Below are 18,504 nucleotides of genomic sequence, written 5' to 3' on the forward strand. Positions count from 1 at the left end.
GAGTTGTTCTTATTGTGTCTTTTATTTCCTCCATCGCAGTTGTTGTAGGATTCGAAAGGGATGCCAATATCATTAAAAGTAATACTAATCAATAAGCCGCCGGGATATAATTACCCAAAGATAATACTCTATAACAAGAGAGGACTTTTTTAGGATATTAAATACTTAGCTGATAGCTGGTTTGAGATCCTTAACATGGCCGGTGGACTTCTTTTTAGGATATCAAATGTTTGAGTTGATAGCTGGTTAAAGAGGGCTGTTAACATGGCTGCTGCGCCGGGGAATCAGGCAGGTACGACTCGTGGAGGTATAATTGTGTAAGATTATTGCACTAGTCACATGTTTAGTTATATAATTACATTATCTTGTTGTATGGGAATTCTATATTTTTTTTATTTGTTAAAGATGTGATTTTTGTTTGTAGTAGTTGATTTGGGCATCATGCGAGGGTACCCGAATTTTTTTATTCGATTGAGTTTTGCAGGGATTTGGTGAAAAATGTGTCTTAGTAATTGAAGTTTTGCAGGGATTTGTACTAGTTTCATGTATTCAGATTCATAGATAAGGTACATTTACACAAGGCCTTATGAAGTTTGTCCGCAGGCCATCAAAAGCCAGCAAGAGCTAGTTAACCTTGACCAAAGAATTGTTCTAGCTACCAGACACAGAGTGCATGGAGATGAGGCTTTAACATTGACAAAAGTATCAAGAAGTCGATGCTATAACATTGGCTAGGCAAAAGATGGTATCCATAAAGCGCGATTGTCATGGTTGAAAGTTGATTTACCCTACCTTTGCTTATTTGGCTGGGGTGTTGTTGCTTGCAGGTGGCTTCCTGTCGATGTTGGTGGCTCAATGGTTTCTGCGGTTGTTGCGGGAGTGCCTTCAGGTGAGAAGGAAGTAGAAGGGGCTCAAAGAGGTGGTCAGGCTATAGTGTCAACCAGGCAACTGATTCTTTTTCATTTTTTGGACTCAGTTGTTGTTGGAGTAATGGAGCCTAAGATGGTGATGCTTCATGTTTGATTTGCTGGAAGCAGTAGTAGTACAGCTTTAGTTGGTACTTGGTAGGCATGCTGTTATGGTGTATTCTGTCATTATATTATTGTTTCCTAGAGGAGGATTGAGTAAATTTCCTCACTTGGAGGCAGTACATCGATCTCTTTTGCAAGTCTTTCGTTGGCATTAGGCAGATCTGGTTGTTCATTCTGTAGTAGATTTTTATTTCATCAAATAATCATGGTTCGCCGTCGGGTAGCGGTCGCATCATGATCTCAGTTGTTCCATATCTGTCGCAGCATATCGATTGAATATCGGATGATACACACATTATAGCACAAAAAAATTTTCAAAAAATCTGAAAAATTTACTAAAATTAGAAAATACCAAAAAATGCACAATCTGAAAAAATATCCAAGTCGACTTCAAGTAAATTCGGATATATCAGCCGATATCACACATCACGGATTCAAATTGGTTAATATCGGCTGAATCAAAACGAGTCACCGTGGATATGGTAATATCTGCGATTCAGGAATCAGTTCCGGCTACGACTCGGCTGATTCATATCGGAATCGCCAATATTGTTAATCATGCAAATAATTGAAGTTATAAAATTCATTGAGAAAAGTTTTCGACTGTGACAATATTTCCTTTTGTGCCATCAGTAGTATATCATCTGTGCCAATCTGTAATTATCTGATAAGCATGTTGATCTTCAATTATTGCTGTGAACATGCCAGTGGCATCAGAAATATTAATGAGGAACCTTAACCTGCAGTTTCATTGTTGAATCTGAATTAGTGGGATTATGGATAAAAAATGAACCTTAACCTTAATGTTAACCTGTATTTTCTACAACAGAAAATGAATAATCCTCGAAATGAACTTGTGATTCTTTGGCTTCCATAAAAAGCACAAGATAACCATTAGGACAAGACAATCAATTTGAGCAAGAGAATAATTAGCCGATGAAAACGTTGAAGACATGAGCAATGAATAGGTAGAAGAATGAACCATAACTTGCATGCCAAGCATATATATGAGGATAATTTGCCCAAACCTATTGAAACGACTTGAGTAATTAAGTGATCTTACTATGGTTGGGACTTTGGAAAAGTGAGATTGCAGTGATGGCAAGTAAACTGGAAATTTGCAAGCGCTCCAGTTGGTTTTTTGCAATTTTGTCCTGGACACATGAGAATGTAGAATTGGAGCTATGGGTGCACTACATATGGAGCTATGTAGAATTGTTGCTTGAATCCAAAAAGGCTTTGCCTATCAATAAACTCAAACATTTATTATTGTTAGGATAGGATATGCCATATGTTGGTGTAATGTTTTATATAAATTTGCATATCAAATATTGTAAAATGTACAACAGTCCAGCAGAATTATGCCGGACCATTACCGCGGTTGTGCCCGCTGTATTTTGTTGTTTTGTTTGTCGTGGTTTCTGGTCACTCTTGGTTTCGAAAACCATATGAAATGGTACGATTCTATATTCACAACAATTCCTGTAATCTCTATAAACCGAGCACAGCCTCAAGACAAAACCGAAAAGCGAATTGAAGGTGTCTCCCGCAGGGAAATTGGCTGATGGGGAAGAGTAGAGAGGGATTTTGGCGCAGAGAAAAGAGGTATGAGCAACATACAATATGACAGTTGGATCAAATTTTCCAAGCAAGCTGTCACAGAGTTGTTTCTGATTGGAAAGCCCTTTACCAAGAAGGATTAATGTAGCAGCTCAGTTGTTAGCAAGAAATGCTTGTTCTATATTAGATACTTGTGTCTGGAGAGGTTCCTGATTTTGTCATCTCTGTTCTTGATGCAGATTCATTATGTTGATCAATAAAATTCCTTTGGTATTTCTGTCAAACAAACAAAAGAAAGAAAGACCATTGCTCCTTGCCTTCTTTAAGAAAAGCAAAATAGTGTATAAAGCTTCAAGGAGTATCGTAACACAAACCCCGCTGCCTCCTCTCCATCTCCGCTTCTTAAGTCTCACCTCTCCTCTGCCGGAAAAAAAAACAAAAGGGAAATCTTAAAGAAATTTTTAGTTGAAGTGAAATTGTATATGTTGGCAACCAAAAGGTTTACGAGTTTGAACTTGCATTTTGCTAGCTTCTTCATCATTTCTATAAGATAAATATAGAAATGGTTATACAGTCATATGGATACATCAGTACATATAAGATAAAGAATGTTGCTTCTGTTCTGTGCATTTTATTGTCTACAAATGGTTTAAACAGTTGCAAGAATGAGGATCGCCTCGAATGCTACATATGCATATAGACATAAAACGTAGATCCAGATCACTGAGATGTTGTAGGCTTGTCTTCTTTGTGCTGTAAGTACCTACAAAAAGAACCAGACGCAAAGATACAAATAAGCAATTTCCTGTCTTAACGAAAATCAGAGTACAGTAGATATAAGCGATGGATGCCTCCAGTTGGTTATTTACTGCTCTAGAAATAAGCCAAAAACTGGAAAGATGCAGTAACAGGTATCAATCTGAAGAATTTCGAAATTCCTCTCAGCAACTCAAGCAGGGAGAGAACTGGTTTTTCTCAAACATTTACAGTTCCTTTTTCCATTTTTGTGCTAATTATTTTCTTCCACTCCCTTATTTGCCCCACATCATGCAACTATTTTGGCTAGACAGACGCCACAGTGAAGTGTGCACTGTGGAAGTGAAGGTGAAGCCATCATGAATGTTGTCACAATCTAATCAAAGCTTGAGCAAACTTCTCAAGCTTCCTCTTTTAAGGTAAAAATATAAAATGTAATTGGATTTCTAGAAATGATTTGGAAACACAAAACCATTGAAGCATTTGGTAGCAGGCATCATTTTTACTTCCTGTTAGTGATGCTTTTTAACAACAAAATGCTACTTCAGACAAAAGGACAGACAGAATTGTGGCAGTTGGACAGACTATGCTAAAAAAGAAGCTGATGGTACCAGGAAAAAAAAAACCCCAAGGAAATAATGCTGATTAAAGACACAAAGATCGTCATCAACTGATTTAAGCCTTTCTTTTTGTTATTAGAAAAAATTAAACCCTCAAATACATACTCACGTACCACTGGCCCTTTGCCCAACGAGATAGCTGATATAGTTGCACACATTCATTCGAGGCATGAGTCACCATAAGAAAATGGTTCCGTGGCCGTACCACCCAAGCAAACCTCATAAACAATGCCGAATATACGCACAGCACTGCAGAATGATGAAATGCACAAAGATATCAGAGCCCAACTCCAGAAAGTCTTCCCTTTGATTAGAAAAATATATATATATCTAGAAAAACCTCCTGTCATTTGGCCAGATATCAATTCTGGGGGTTTCTGCGTGTCAGCTAATCCCTGTCAAAACCATTAGGCTCAGGCTAAATGCATATTTGACTACCATAAACTTAAGGAATTGTGCATTGGATATGATATTTCACAGGAGAGAAGCATACTGCAAGAATGAATCCCCAGTTGCTTACAGGACCCCAGAAGTGTGTCGTCTTGGGGCCAACAGGGCTGTTCAAGAATGCTCGAAATGATGCCATATTCACTTTGTCCAGAAATCCACTGCAATTAATTGTTGCAAGATATAACGACGCCAGACATTTGAAGCCAAATTGACATGGCAAAACTTAGTCAATTACCACCACAGAAGAAAATATCAGCTGAAATAAATAAGGAAGAGGAAGATTGTAATCCTAGGAAACATACTAGTAATATTTTTAGGAAGACATGCATGATTGAAGATCATAACTGCTGAAATTGGAAATTTAGTAGGATAACTGGTTCAGTTTATTCCTCTGCTTAGGTGGATACTGATGTTGGATCAAGTAGTAAGCCACAACATGATAATGATCCGAGATTTTTTAAAGTTGAAGACTTAAAACACCTGATAATATCCCGAAGCAGATGATATACATAAATACACCTAAATATCCAATTGCAAAAATTAGTCATGGATAAAGCAAGACATAAGCAATGAAATCAAGAGTAGATTCCAAAAAAAAGGCTGCATAAGACTTGATATACATCAACTGAGTTGGAAAAAAGAAAAGGAAAATGAAATGGAAGGTCTAGAACTGAACATACCTTTAAAGTTTGCAGAGGGATGTTCAAAAGAAGACTGTGCAAGAAGTGAAAAATGCAGGGACTGGGGGGGAAGGTGGACTCATTTTTGTTCCAAGTATAGTGGAGTTATTGGGGGTTTCGGTCAGATGAGACCATCCGACGTGGATAAGGGTAGGAGCGGTCATCAGATGGATCGCTTCTGAGCTGTTCATGGTTAAAATTTGATCTAAAAAAATTGTACGATCCAAATTACTTTTTGTATCTCATTTTTTATAATATGTATGGGACTCACAAAAATTATTTTAAAATTATATATTGTGCAAACAAAATTACGCGCTGTATAAATAAAATTACGCGACGTGTAAAATACATAAAATCGGTAGGAGCAGTTGCAGGTGATGTGATGTGGACTACAATATTGTCCTACTAAGATTGTCAAGTCATTCACGCATATCCATGTCGAAAAGTTTATAGATCTATCTTTTGAGGTATTTAATCAATTCAATCGATTCGAAGCAACATTATATTATTATTATTATTATAAGCTGTCCTAATTAGAACGTGGTCATTCATAGAGGGGGTTAATTTCACTTTGCGCCCTTTAACAATACCCGAGTTCTCATTTTGGTTCTTAAATTTTAAAATGGGATATTTTAATTTCTAAATTATAAAATTTATTGTACTTAAGTTTCGAAAATATAGAATCTGTCTATTTTAATTCCTAAAGTATAGAATTTATCCCAATTTAGTCCCTAAAATATACCTACTTAGGCATAAAATCTGTCCCACTTCCTTAATGAAATTACTCGAATGTGACAAATTTTATAATTTAGAGACTAAAGTGTCCCCTTTTAAATTTAAAGACTAAAGTGAAAATTTAGATATAATTAAAGGGTGTAAAGTGGAATTAACCTTTTAAAGAGTCTATGCCTTGGAGGCCTCAAATTGCAGCAGCCACGAAACCCTCGACGCCTTAACTGATAGAATAAGACACACGTTACTATATTTAAAGTTTATCTACTTTAGCATTTGAAAACACATATTCAAATTTATTACATTCTTATATTTAGATACTTTCTCAGATTAGTCTCACTTTTGAAAAAAAAAAAAAAATGTTTCCCTAAAATATAGAATCTGTCCAACCTTCATCTCTGCGTCACACTTTTGCAAATGCCATAGTCAGCCACCATCAAACCCCACTTTCCTAATTTTGAAATGTTTCCAAATGGACCATACCACGCCTTTTCAAAAGTTTCCCGACTAGTGCTTCTTTGCCTCACATGAATAAAAAAATGCACCACCCATGGAAATACGGCAGCATTTCCCTTTATTATGTTCATGGTGTTAAATAATATAAAATGAACCTTTTTTTTTTTTTTACAGAAAGTTAACTTCCTTGGATTGCCATTTTTATTCCCAAAAAACGTTTTACGTTTTGCTTCAACAAACTTTTCAAGAAACAAACTTTTCAATCACCTGTTTGAACATATTTTTCACTCACTATTTCCCTCACATGCATCAAATAATTACAATATATTTTTCTACAAAAACTCCAGAAAATAACAATCGAATTTGGGGTGTCGAGGTCAATTCCACTTGTAAACAAGGTCAATGAGACAAAAGTAAAACGGCCCAAGCCCCATTTCCCACAAGAGCATAACTCCATTGAATGATTCGAAACAATGCAATACAATGGAACATAATCCTCTGGAAAAATGTCTACATTTATTTTATAACTCAAGAGTAAGAAGCTCTTCCAAAGCTATTTCCGAAGCGTGCTTAGCGTTAAAAAGGCAAAAACCCCACGCAGGAAGCAGGTCCGTCAGTAACTGAATGATGTATTTTATCTATGTGACCAAAATCCACATAAACAGAAGTTCAATGTTTAGTCAACAGAAAAACTCAGCAGCCTCTTCAATCAGGAGAGTGCCTTGTTAATCACGGACGTGACTTCTTCTGGTTTCTTCTCAGCAGGAAGGTTTGCAACGATGCCCTTCTTCTTGTAATAATCAATAACCTGCATAAGCCAAAAGGACATCTTAAAATATGCAACCAAATTGGTAAACCAGGTTGATATAGAGCAGATTCAAGGCCTCAGTCCAGAACAAGCAGCATGGCACAGAACTCTTAATGACGTCTTATAGCCAATGCCTCAGCACCAGAAACAAATATATTACCTATTAAGCCTATTCAGCACCATATGGCATTGTTTAGTACCCGATTTAACCATAAGAATGGTCGTCCCAGATCATATTTAACTGAGTCAAAGCACAACCTCACTATTACATGGATAGATACTAACCAATAGACATTGCAAATTTTTAAGGACCAATGCAATATTGACAATGCAAAAGCCATTTATACTTGTTAGCCATAGATCTCAAAATTCATCTGTCTTTGACCCTGCAAGCTTGTAATTTCACCCATTTCTGTCTCTTCAGCACACTCTAATACTGCTTTAGATTATACAATAGCAGTGTGCAACAGCTGTTAATCAACACGATTAAGACCCAGGAGTTTTAAAACTAGTGAAATAACAATTGTTCAGTTCAACAGCATCTGCCTCCACACAGTGTGCCTCTGGGAGTATTTGTCTGTATCAATTAACCGACAAAACATGGAAGCATGGATGCCAACAATTGTTAGACCACAACTAATATCCTTTCACTATTTTTGTGCTTATCTTCGCACTCGCCTAATTTTGATGACACCCATTTTCTTTCAAGTATTTACCAGAGGTCAAGCATATAAAGAAAACTAGCTTTTGAGAACAAAATCTCCATCCCCATTATTTACCTCAATGTATTCTGTGTCCTACTTATGGAAATCTGGAAGAGATATTTTAAAGACAAGATATAAACCTAGTGAAATGATTTTTGACAAATCAAACCTACACTTTCTCAAACATGAAATGAGTTGTAAAGGCATCTAATGATGTATCAAAGTCTTGTTTCATAGGCCACAGTTCAATTACAGAAGCAAACCAAGGCAGGAGAATGAAAATATCAGCAGTCAAGAAACCATGAAACATAAGAAAATGAAAGAATACCGGTTCAGTCTGCCTGTGGAAGGACTCTAGCCTAGACTTGAGCACGGCAGGAGTATCATCCTTGCGTTGAATGAGAGGCTCTCCAGTGACCTTCACCCAAAAAGGAAAAAAAAAATGCACAACAGAGTCAGCCTTTGCGTGTCTGGTTCCAAATAACCCATCAACGAATTAATAGTTAATTGTCGTCCCAAAGTTTGATCCATATTGGGAATATTCACAAGGACATTAAAATACAAGAGTCACAGAACCAGAAATAGTTACTCATAGATAGATTGGCATCCAGATACCAGTCACAGAACCAAAATACTGAAATAGGACAAACAATTTGAAGTCTTACATCATCAATTCCAGGTGCTTTAGGGGGCGCAAATTTTGTATGGTAGGTTCTACCACTTGAAGGGTGGATCCAGCGTCCAGTAATCCTCTCCTCCAAGATTGCATCATCAATTGCAAAGTTGAGAACTTTGTCAACTTTAGCACCTCGTTTTTCAAGCATCTCATCCAGCTGAACAGGAAGAAATTATAGCATGGTTATGATCAACACATGTACCCATATTCAGTAAAAGTACTAGATATCAATAAGAAGTTGATAAAATCTGTATGCTGCACCAATTCAAACCTTTTCCGCTTGGACCACTGTCCTTGGGAATCCGTCAAGAATGAATCCCTTTTGACAAGAAGGCTTCTTCAGAGCATCATCTATTATACCAACAACCAAATCATCTGATACAAGCTCTCCCTAAGAAGCAGCACAATCAAAATAAATCAGAGAGAAAGGGATTCCATATACAGATGAGCAAATGCATCCAAGCACATACCACAGAAGAAATTTACGAGTAAATGTACCAATTAAAAACATAGTATACCTTATCCATGGCCTCCTTAGCCTTAACTCCAAGCCGGGTTTTGGCTGCAACAGCGGCTCTAAGCATATCACCAGTAGCCAAGTGACATAGGCAGTATTCATCTTTAATAAGTGGTGATTGTGTTCCCTTTCCAGATCCAGGTGGACCTGCAAAGCAACCATTTCCAACACATTAATCACTAAATGGTCAAGAAAAATACTTCCACTGAAACTTATCAAAAATATCAAAAAAACATCAGAATTGAACCATTCATGCTGAGGGAAAACAAACATAAGCCATCTGCTACTTCAGATTTGAGTTAGGACCAGAAAATTGATATTACTAATGTGTGCATTTTTAAAACTGAGGGTTGAAACACAAGCATACATCAAACATTCTCGTTATCAAAATAACTCTTCTGCATTTGCCAAGAGTCTAAAGTTATAATCAGTTGGTTCACATTGTCCAAGTCAATAAGGTAGTCAATTTTAAAAAACACAAGTCAAGGAATTGCAACTTCAAACAGATTTGAGCGTATAATATAGATCTTTCCTCCAAGATTTGCTTCATAACCAAAGCATAGCATGCTAAGAGTACTTTAACCATAAATTGCACCCTCAGTTAAAATCCATATGTTAACAATAAAGTAACATAAAACAGCTTAAATGCTAATCATATAAAATTTTGACATTAAGTGATGACCAAAAAGTAAAATGTAGAGAAGAAATCTTCACAGGTTAAAAATTTAAAGCATTCCAACACCCAGAGAATATTAAGCATCTAAAGATCTTCATCAATTTTATCCATGTCCTCATCTTATCGTTTGAAGAGAAGACAAAGCCATCAAAGGTCATGGTGGAGAGGAAAGAGAAACTGCAGGACTGCAGCTTTTACCCTACTTACAATAAGTTACTCAATGCTTCTCAAAACTGATCCAAGTCACTAATCAACAGTTAACTCAAAAGAAAAAAGAACAGAAAAGCAGAAAAAGAAGTAAAATTGGAAAAGTGAGCTTTTGCACTTTTGTGCTTTCCCTATGCTACATAAAAGTCAGTCACTGCAACAAGGAAATAGTGCTGACATTGGGCTCGCTGGTCTTTGCACTCAAACCGCATGCTCCGGGCACTGTTAACTACTATGCATGTAACAATCATATGTAACTCACTTCTTTTTGTTTTCGCTGACATCTGGATAACTTATGGGCAAATCAATTGCTAATAAATTATGCAAAATTGGTTACTGATGGCCTTTCCTTGAATATGGGAATTTGTAATTCACAATTTGAATTTAATAAGCATATATATTGTACACTGAAGCAACTCAAACAAAGAAGTGATGTACTTTAGCAGTATCTTTCCACAAACTTGTAGGAGTTCAGATAGCCTGCTGCCTTCCAACTCTGAAAAAATATATAATCTCAACTTTCTTATTTTTTCACAAAACCTTCGTGAACCCACAACTATCTTTCTCCTCTCGTAGACTGAAAAGCTGTAACTTTTCAGACAAAACAGCCAAGGGAAGCATGATAGATATGCAAAGAAGATCTTTCCTGATCTTTCTTCATACAAACTCTTCTGTAATCTTAACAAGTAATCTTCTGTTCAGGAAAGCAACAGGTCCCAATTGAAACGCGCAAGTGATTCAAAAGCTGGAGAAAATACATCTTTAACACAAATTTGGTAAAAGAAAATCTTCTGAATGTTCGGATAAAAACTTCTCATCATGTTTCATCTTCCATCCCCGTTCAAGTACAATTCAATTTAAATTCTGCATTACTTGAGAAAGCAGAAATCTTTTTGCATCTTAATATCCTATCTACTTTTACTTTTTCGTATCCAAATCCCAAATTAGGCAAATCCCAAAAAGGGAAACAGAAAAAGAGAATAACACCATATTTTCAAATAAAAAAATGGACCAACAGCCACAGAAACTACAAATTTCAAAGCCCAATTAACACATTCAACAACAAAAAATCCCACGAGTTACAATGCAATTGAATAAAAACTGTATTCAAAAAAGAAAAAACAGAAGACCCACAAAAACAAGGCAAAAACAAAGAGAAAAACAAAAAAAGCAAAACTTTTCATTTTTTTCATGGCAAAAAAAAGGCAAATTTTATCTAAAATCCATGAACAAAAAGTACTTAAAATTCTTAACAAAAGAAAATTACCAACGAGAATAAGGCGTTTATCGGGTTTGGAGGAGCACTTCATGCGGCGGAGGAGTTCAGTCATGAGATCCACAGAAGGGACATCCTCCAAATTGGCTGCCGCAGCTGCTGCCATTTTTTTTTTTCAGATCTTGCTCTTTTTTGGCCCTTGGGTTGTTGATAAAAGGGCCGACAAATATGAATGTGATAAGAAGGTTCAGTAGCAGAAAACTAGTAAAAGAAGAAGAAGAAAGGAGTTAGGAGGAAGTGTCGTCGTGATTGGTGAGCTGTGGCGGGTAGGTGCGGACCTTCCAACGCTTTGACGTTAGTAATAAGCAGAGAAAAGAAAGAAGTTGAGGGGTGGGTGAATAGAGCGAGGGGGGAAAACAGGGCATTGTGCTTTCCTGCGGCATGTTTGGATTCCCTAGGTCTTTGTATGTGAAAAGACTTTCATGGCCTTGTGTACCCTTTCCAATTACCCTTTTTAATAGTATTTGATTTTTTTCCTTCTATTTTCATTGTAATATATATATACCCTTTTTAATAGTATTCGATTTTTTCTTCTATTTTCATTCTAATATATATATATGTATGTATGTATGTATAGATATGTATGTATGTTTTCATGACAAAAAACAAAACATTAACAAGAAATATGATCCTCTAAAAACTAAGGCATTATATTACATATTTTCACCACAAACAAAACTAATATTTCATTAGTATTGCACTCTTTAATTATACCTAAATTCTACTTTACTTTATAAACTATAAAATAGGACACTTTAATCCTTAAAATATAAAATTTGCTCCACTTAAATAAAATCATAAAGTGAGACAAATATTATATTCAAATAGAACAAAATTTTATATTATGAGAACTAAAATGTAACATATTTTATAGTGTAGGGAATTAAAGTAGGAGAAATATTATGCACTAAGGACTAAAGTGATGCAAATATTATACTATAAGGACTAGAGTGTCTCATTTTGAATTTTAAGAGTCAAAGCAAAACTTATAATTAAAGGGTGCAAAATAAAAATAACCTAAACATCAACCCTTTTGGTTGCTTAAGACAATGGATTATTAGTTTCGCAAAAAAAAATTTTATATTTTTCATGAATATATTTTTCAATCATTTTTTTTACTTCATATACATCAAATCGATACAGTACATTTTTTAACAAAAATTTCTAAAAATAGCAATCCAAACAAGACCTTGAAATAGCAATCCAAACAAGACCTTATTGTGAGGATGGAATCTCAATTTAGTTGACTTGAGAAACAATTAATTTGTTATTGGCACGACAGTCAAGAACTCCATATACTCCTCTATCACTTAGGCAGTGACCTTACCAAGCTATGGAACTGATAAATCAAGAACAATCGAGCTGCATCTTGGAATACAAAATCTCCTACCAAGAAGCAAGGCAAATTTATCAGGACCAGACGATTATCAGGCTGCGGGCTTCATTACACCGGTCAAAAGGCAAAATTGATGATGGATTTTTCCTTCCTCACACAGAAATGGTCCTGTAAACGGAAAACTTTGCACAATACTATCCCATCTGAATATTCAGACGTGAAAGCAAGCAGCTTTCAGGATGCATAACAATGGTCGATTCTGGCACGTACTGGAATTATACTTTGGTTCACATTCATGAAAACCTATGATCTCTGCTATTGGTACTGCCTTAATCATAAGCGAAACAAGACAGGCAGCAGACTTTTTTAAGCTAAAATAAAATAGGATTATCATACAAGCAAGGGCTAACAGTCCAAACCAGAATAGCAAATGCTGTATTTGGCAGAAGGAATCCAAAATTATGACCATCATTTTCAGTAGCAACGAGGTCCACCAATCATAGAGGTCATAAAGGAGAAAACGAAACTTACTCGTACCTAAAAGTACTAGCTTAGAGCAACCTGAAGCTGACTTAGTAAACAGGGGCATAAATCTTCTCCTAGTAAATACAACATGAAATAAGCAAGGGCCACATAGAAGGCAGCAGCTTTATAACCCAATTACACCATACACAAGTCATTCATCGTCTTTGCTCTTTGATTTCTTCTTCTTTTTCTTTTTACCTTCACTAGAACCAGTTAGAGTCTCTCCATCTTCATCCCTACTCTTCTTCTTTTTCTTCTTCTTTGCTGTTCCATCCTCTGCGGTCAATCCATTGTCACCATTTGCATCTTCTGTAGCCCGATCCTTCTCAGACTCCTCTTCCAACTTTCGCTTCTCCTTTTTCTTCTTCTTCTTCTCAGTTTTAGGCTCATCAAAAGCATCACCATTTGTAACAGCTGGAGTTTTATCCTCTTCCATGGCTTCACCATCTTCTGCACCTTGGGCTTTTGACTTCTTTTGTTTGCTTTTCTTTACTGAAGGCTCATCAGGTGCATCATCAACATCCATTTCCAATTCTGCAAACCCAAGCAGACAAAACGAGTAAACACCTGTAAGTGGTAAACTAGTAATTGCTTGACTAAAAAGCATGTCTCAAGAGACTTGTGAATTTCAAGTCATGTTCACTTTAACAGCCAAGTTACCGCATTCTGGGCTCACCAGAGAGCCAGAAGTATTCACTCGAAGAAATGGAATCAAAAGTTCATCAATTCATTTGATGGATGAGCAACTAAAGGAATAAGCAATAAAATCCACACACCTTTCTTTTCAGAATTTTCTAAAGCAGCCTTCATCACATCAATGTTTTTACGAGGTGCAACCCCCTTGTCATAAAAGTCAAGTCTCTCTTCGACTTGTTCACGGAGTTTCTCACCAAAGGCATTGGTATTCTTCTCTGTAAATGGGGGAGAAAAAGCAGAAAATTACTCGGTGGAGTAGATAGAATAACTAATAAAGACATGCTTTCCTCACTCACCCAAGAAACAATCAATGCGAGATGCAATTGAGCACTTGTTTGCTAGATAACGAGCCATTCGTCCTTTATTACGAGCAGAAGCCCGACCAATGAAAGATGAGTGAAATATAAGACCATACTTTGGAGTGTTTCCTCGAGTTTTCAGTGCCCTGAAACCAGAGGGTGGTCAATCAATTGGTGCCATTAAGCTCCATGAACAGGCACTAATATTCATCCATTTCCCATAAAAGTTGGGGTGTAATATGAGCAGCAAGTTGTAAATTATGTGCCATGGCTTTCAAACATAACAAGTTGAATGTCTTAAGGATTGCAACAACTAACTAAAAGAGGCTGGTAAGACATAGAACACCTGAAGAGTGCCTTCTCAGCACCAAGGATCTGAAGTGTAGAAGAAGGACACTTTGCCAGGTTTGTAAGACTTCCAGCATGAGAAATCAAGCGAGCGCCCACAACTTCACCAATGAGTGCAGCCAAATTTGGTGCTATGTCATTCATTTTAGCAACTAGATAATCATAGAGTGTCTTCCTGTACTCAGCAAGATCAATCACCCTTTGTGCAAATTGCTTGACATTAATCAAGTCAACTGGTGACAAGTCCTGTCCTGAAATGAGGAAAAAAGCATATCAATATTGTTTTGGCGACTACAGAAATCAGCATTTAACCAAAGAAAAAGACTACAAACTTAGCATTCATATACCCATAGATGCTTTGGCCGCTTCTATGATTGCCTTTGCTTTATCATCATCCCCGACAATCTCAGTTAGGCCTGGTAAAGAATCTTCAGCCAACTTTGACTTGTCATCAACAAATTTTGTAACTTTAGCATATAGATAGTTGTCATTGACTATCTTCACCAATTCAGGAAAATGCCAAGAGTACCATTCCCTGCATCATGATAAGATAGGAAACAGTTCATGAATCTAGAGCCAAGTTTCAAATGAAGATGTTCAAGAAAAGGAGTAGGACCAGTAAGGGAACCTTTTGCCTACAAGCCACGTTTACACAATAATACAATTAGGATTAGTTGTTCAAGTTGCATAGCATGAACGAAGACACTGATCAGACTGAAGCCGCCCAAAGGTTAAATACATGATTAAACACTACAGGAAAAAGAAAGCAAGGAGTAAATTTACAGTAGTGGCCTTAAGGGAGCACAATAAGACAAATACAAACCTTACTCTCATGGAGAAGGAATTAATATCCTTATCAAGGGTATCAAGAAGGAAGATTGCCTGAATAACCATATTGTCAACACGGTTAACATTGAACTTGACCTTAGCTCGGCTGTAACTGTGTCCCAAACCAAGTTGAGCTTTCTCCAAGTCACCAGTCTATGAAAAATGAAAAAAATAAAGAAAGAGAAGGAGGCAAAAACTTAGCAGTATATCCAAAATGTCAACCAGTAAAAAGCAAAAAAGTAAAGTGCAGACCTTGAGATTTTTAATGTACTTGTCAAAATGTAAACGCACGCCACGAAGGAGCTCAAGAACAAACTCATTGCTTTGGCAGGGAATCTTAGTTTCTTCATGGATATGCGACCCCAGCTTAGGCTCTGAAACGCCCAGAATGAACTTAGCCTTCTTACCTTCCTTCACTTTTGGGAGATTGATCTCCAAGAAGTTCCTTAGCTCATCAGTCATTTGCCCTAAAACACAAAAATTTAGAACTGAAGCAATGTATTCGCATAAATCACACCCTCCGAAGACACTAAACAGGGAAGGAGAAAAATGCACTAAGAAAATCCACTAGTAGTAAAGACCTAAAAGACCGATAAAAACAATAGATTAAAAAAATGTTTAACTGTAACAACTAAGCCAACATCTCAGCAACAAAATCCCACATTCAAAACTGAAATTTGCAGCTCTTGTACTTCTTTATTCCAACATATCCACCCAAAGAAACCCCCTCAACCTCATTGCCACCCCAACCTTAAATCTCTAAACTCCAACCACCATGAGAATATTTAGCCACTTGGTTGGTGAATAATCACCAACAACAAGGCGTTGAATTCTCCTTACTCCATTCAAGAGCATACAACAACTTTCACTAAAACCAACGATCAAACACCTAAATCACCAAAATAGTTAAAAGTTAAAAACTTCCAAAACTCCATTCACAAAGTCCCAAGTGGCTATGCTTCATTTCGTGGGGATAACACATAGCTCTATGTTACCATCAACTCCTTCCCATCAGAAAAATGTAGCAAGAAACTTCTGTAAAATCATGGATACAACATACTTTTAACTTTCCCGTTCTTCATTATTGACATTTAACAAACAATTACACCAATACACTTTCATATTTGCATCCTTTTCCGTAAATAACAAACAGAATAGAAACCAAGAAAACAAAACTAAAAGCTTCTGAAACTGCAAAGATTCCCCTAAACTATCCAATACACATTCCATACGGCTGCAATCAAATAAAGTTTCAAGATTTGATAAAAATCGGATATTTAAATTCCCCCAATACACAAAAGTTCAGGACCAAGAAAAAGAGATTCCTGGGTTTGTTACAACACCTTCGGAAATGGAATTGCATTGTTTAAGAGCTTCAAGAGCGGACTCGAAAGGGCTAAAAGCTGCGAGCTGTACTACTTTGCCAAAGCGGTTGAAATCAGTAACGGAGCTCCGAACAGCGTCCGTGTTCTGCCCAATTTCATCCAACCCACCTGCTAAAAACAGTGAATAACCCGACGCTGATTCGTACAAAAGGTACAGCGCCATTGCTGCCTGCCGAGTCTCCTTCAAAACCCTACTGAGTCTCCTTCAAAACCCTAAGTTCCTCTATCTATAGGAAGCAGAAAAAGGGAATAATTTTCAGAAACCTCCCTTGAGGTTTCTAACAATTTCACTACCCTCCCCTAAATTTTTGAACATATCACTTACCTCCCCCATAAGCCAGTTGGGGTCTAATACTTACTTCAGGGATGGTCAAATGACTTTATTATCCTTACAACTTCGGAAATATTACATATTTATATGGAGATAAGCAATTTAGTCACTTGTACTAAATTAACCAAGATTTTGAATATAAAAAAAATTTGAAATCTTGAATACTAAATTTTATAATGATAATTGTTAATATTTTAAAGTTATTTTTCTATATTTTAGTAATTCATGTAATTTCTTTCTCCTAAAAAAAAGATTAAAATTCCTATTTAAATATTATTATTTCATAAATTTTTCATAAGAATAACAAGATAAATATGAAAATACACAAAAAGAAGGTAAAATATTAAAATATATTTACAATTAGATTTTATTAAGTTATAGATAAAATATAACTGCACATAATATATTCTTTCCTTTCTGTTCCAAAATATTGGGTGTTTCTTTTCTTTTCTTTTCTTTGTATTAGTAATCCAAACAAGATGGTTAGAAAAAAAAATTTCTACTTTGATTTATTTGCTTTTCCATTAAAATTATACCTTTTATTAATCCAAACATTGCTTGAGAGTTGGTTTTCTTTTTAATTACAAATGATGGAAATTTCTTGTTAATCACGTGAAATAATAGACCTCGCAAGTTAAAGAAATAATTCAAAAAAACATAACATATTTTAGCATATTCTATATTTTTAACCATTAGCCATCTATATTTTTTATCATTAGCCATCTATTGTGTTTTTTTTCTTAAAAAGGTCATACTTTGTCTTATTTAATTCCTTTTCAAAATCTTGCAAATTTTGATACTAATAGCTAATTTGGATGTTTAGGTTAGACAAGAAAAGATGGGAAATGTTAAGTCATGAAAGAAAAGAAAATAAGAGAAAGGAAGAGAAGAGGTGATAATGTTATTTGGAAGTTAAGCTAGGAAAAGAGATGATTTTGGATATATATATATGTCAATAAAAATTTGTTCAATACATATTTGAGGACAATTTTGGTACTTAGAAAATTTTATTAGGCATTCTTAGCTTTTTCCGATGCTTTCCGCCCACATTTGGGCGGAAAACTTTGATAACCATAATAGTAAGAGCTCATCCGTCCAAATTATACACTTTTTATCCTTTTCTGCCCCTCAAAAACTTCCAAACGCTAGAAAGAGTGTTGTCTTTTTTGTCACATTTTTTTCTTTTCTCATCAAATCACAGCTCCTAAACTAACTATAAGAGTTTAGAAATTTTTCGTGTAAATCTTGATTCCAAATTAGCAAGTTTTCCTCTCCTATACTTTGATTTTGCTATTTTATATAGTACTATGAAAAATAGTCATTGTTATTAAACTCTATTACACTCATGTTAGAGTTTAGTCTTTATTATCTATTTTTAACTAATACTTCCTTTTGATAATCAACTAGTAATAAGTTAAGGGGTATGTTTGGTATGAAATATTCTTCTTACTCTTGAAATCATTTTTTATTATTATTAATTTTTTTGAATTGGGCTAATTTGTTATAAGAACGTTAGTTTGAGGTTAATGATGTTTTGAAAATCTGAGGGGAGGACAGTGAAACTGTCATAAACCTTAGGGGAGGTTTCTAAAATTATTCCCTGAAAA

General features: G+C 35.8%; 3 protein-coding genes and 1 long non-coding RNA gene across 7 annotated transcripts; 1 reads left to right on the plus strand and 3 right to left on the minus strand.

Annotated features, from left to right (window-relative positions):
- Positions 1-36: 36 nt before the first annotated feature.
- On the plus strand, positions 37-1,150 carry LOC140006008 (uncharacterized). The gene is made up of 2 exons (XR_011813566.1): positions 37-745; positions 828-1,150. It is a non-coding gene; the product is annotated as an uncharacterized lncRNA (long non-coding RNA).
- A 1,941-nt stretch (positions 1,151-3,091) lies between these two features.
- On the minus strand, positions 3,092-5,253 carry LOC113698502 (mitochondrial pyruvate carrier 1). 4 transcript variants are annotated; one of them, XM_027218343.2, is made up of 6 exons: positions 5,098-5,203; positions 4,898-4,936; positions 4,461-4,575; positions 4,308-4,362; positions 4,081-4,216; positions 3,092-3,354 (listed from the first exon to the last, which is right to left on the minus strand). In XM_027218343.2, the coding sequence occupies exons 3-6, from the start codon at positions 4,551-4,553 to the stop codon at positions 3,312-3,314; spliced, it is 327 nt and encodes a 108-aa protein (XP_027074144.1). In that variant the 5' UTR covers positions 4,554-4,575; positions 4,898-4,936; positions 5,098-5,203; the 3' UTR covers positions 3,092-3,311. The 4 variants fall into 4 exon arrangements, with proteins under 4 accessions (XP_027074144.1, XP_027074143.1, XP_027074145.1 ...); XM_027218342.2 differs by lacking the exon at positions 4,898-4,936 and having other exon boundaries at positions 5,098-5,253; XM_027218344.2 differs by lacking the exon at positions 4,898-4,936 and having other exon boundaries at positions 4,461-4,673; positions 5,098-5,210.
- Positions 5,254-6,718: 1,465 nt separating this feature from the next.
- LOC113700195 (adenylate kinase 4) lies at positions 6,719-11,485 on the minus strand. The gene is made up of 6 exons (XM_027220710.2): positions 11,141-11,485; positions 8,992-9,137; positions 8,745-8,864; positions 8,463-8,630; positions 8,126-8,215; positions 6,719-7,093 (listed from the first exon to the last, which is right to left on the minus strand). Exons 1-6 carry the CDS (start codon positions 11,253-11,255, stop codon positions 6,995-6,997), a joined length of 738 nt encoding a protein of 245 aa, XP_027076511.1. The 5' UTR covers positions 11,256-11,485; the 3' UTR covers positions 6,719-6,994.
- A 1,406-nt stretch (positions 11,486-12,891) lies between these two features.
- Positions 12,892-16,780, minus strand: LOC113698958 (nucleolar protein 56). The gene is made up of 8 exons (XM_027218938.2): positions 16,525-16,780; positions 15,434-15,648; positions 15,177-15,334; positions 14,701-14,888; positions 14,352-14,604; positions 14,003-14,151; positions 13,787-13,921; positions 12,892-13,544 (listed from the first exon to the last, which is right to left on the minus strand). Exons 1-8 carry the CDS (start codon positions 16,727-16,729, stop codon positions 13,162-13,164), a joined length of 1,686 nt encoding a protein of 561 aa, XP_027074739.1. The 5' UTR covers positions 16,730-16,780; the 3' UTR covers positions 12,892-13,161.
- Between the last annotated feature and the right edge of the window lie 1,724 nt (positions 16,781-18,504).

The sequence above is a fragment of the Coffea arabica genome, chromosome 4e (genome assembly GCF_036785885.1).
Source record: "Coffea arabica cultivar ET-39 chromosome 4e, Coffea Arabica ET-39 HiFi, whole genome shotgun sequence".
In the NCBI taxonomy this organism is placed as follows: domain Eukaryota; kingdom Viridiplantae; phylum Streptophyta; class Magnoliopsida; order Gentianales; family Rubiaceae; genus Coffea; species Coffea arabica.

Coding starts and splice junctions, on each gene's coding strand:
- LOC113698502 (XM_027218342.2), bottom strand. CDS start 4,553: ATGGCATCATTTCGAGCATTCTTGAACAGCCCTGTTGGCCCCAAGACG. Junction 4,363..4,460: donor ACTGGGGATTCATTCTTGCA/GTATGCTTCTCT, acceptor TGGTTTTGACAG/GGATTAGCTGACACGCAGAA. Junction 4,217..4,307: donor ATCTGGCCAAATGACAGGAG/GTTTTTCTAGAT, acceptor ATCATTCTGCAG/TGCTGTGCGTATATTCGGCA.
- LOC113700195 (XM_027220710.2), bottom strand. CDS start 11,255: ATGGCAGCAGCTGCGGCAGCCAATTTGGAGGATGTCCCTTCTGTGGAT. Junction 9,138..11,140: donor TAAACGCCTTATTCTCGTTG/GTAATTTTCTTT, acceptor GTTGCTTTGCAG/GTCCACCTGGATCTGGAAAG. Junction 8,865..8,991: donor CTAAGGAGGCCATGGATAAG/GTATACTATGTT, acceptor GCTGCTTCTTAG/GGAGAGCTTGTATCAGATGA.
- LOC113698958 (XM_027218938.2), bottom strand. CDS start 16,729: ATGGCGCTGTACCTTTTGTACGAATCAGCGTCGGGTTATTCACTGTTT. Junction 14,605..14,700: donor AGCGGCCAAAGCATCTATGG/GTATATGAATGC, acceptor TCCTCATTTCAG/GACAGGACTTGTCACCAGTT. Junction 14,152..14,351: donor GCTGAGAAGGCACTCTTCAG/GTGTTCTATGTC, acceptor CTCTGGTTTCAG/GGCACTGAAAACTCGAGGAA.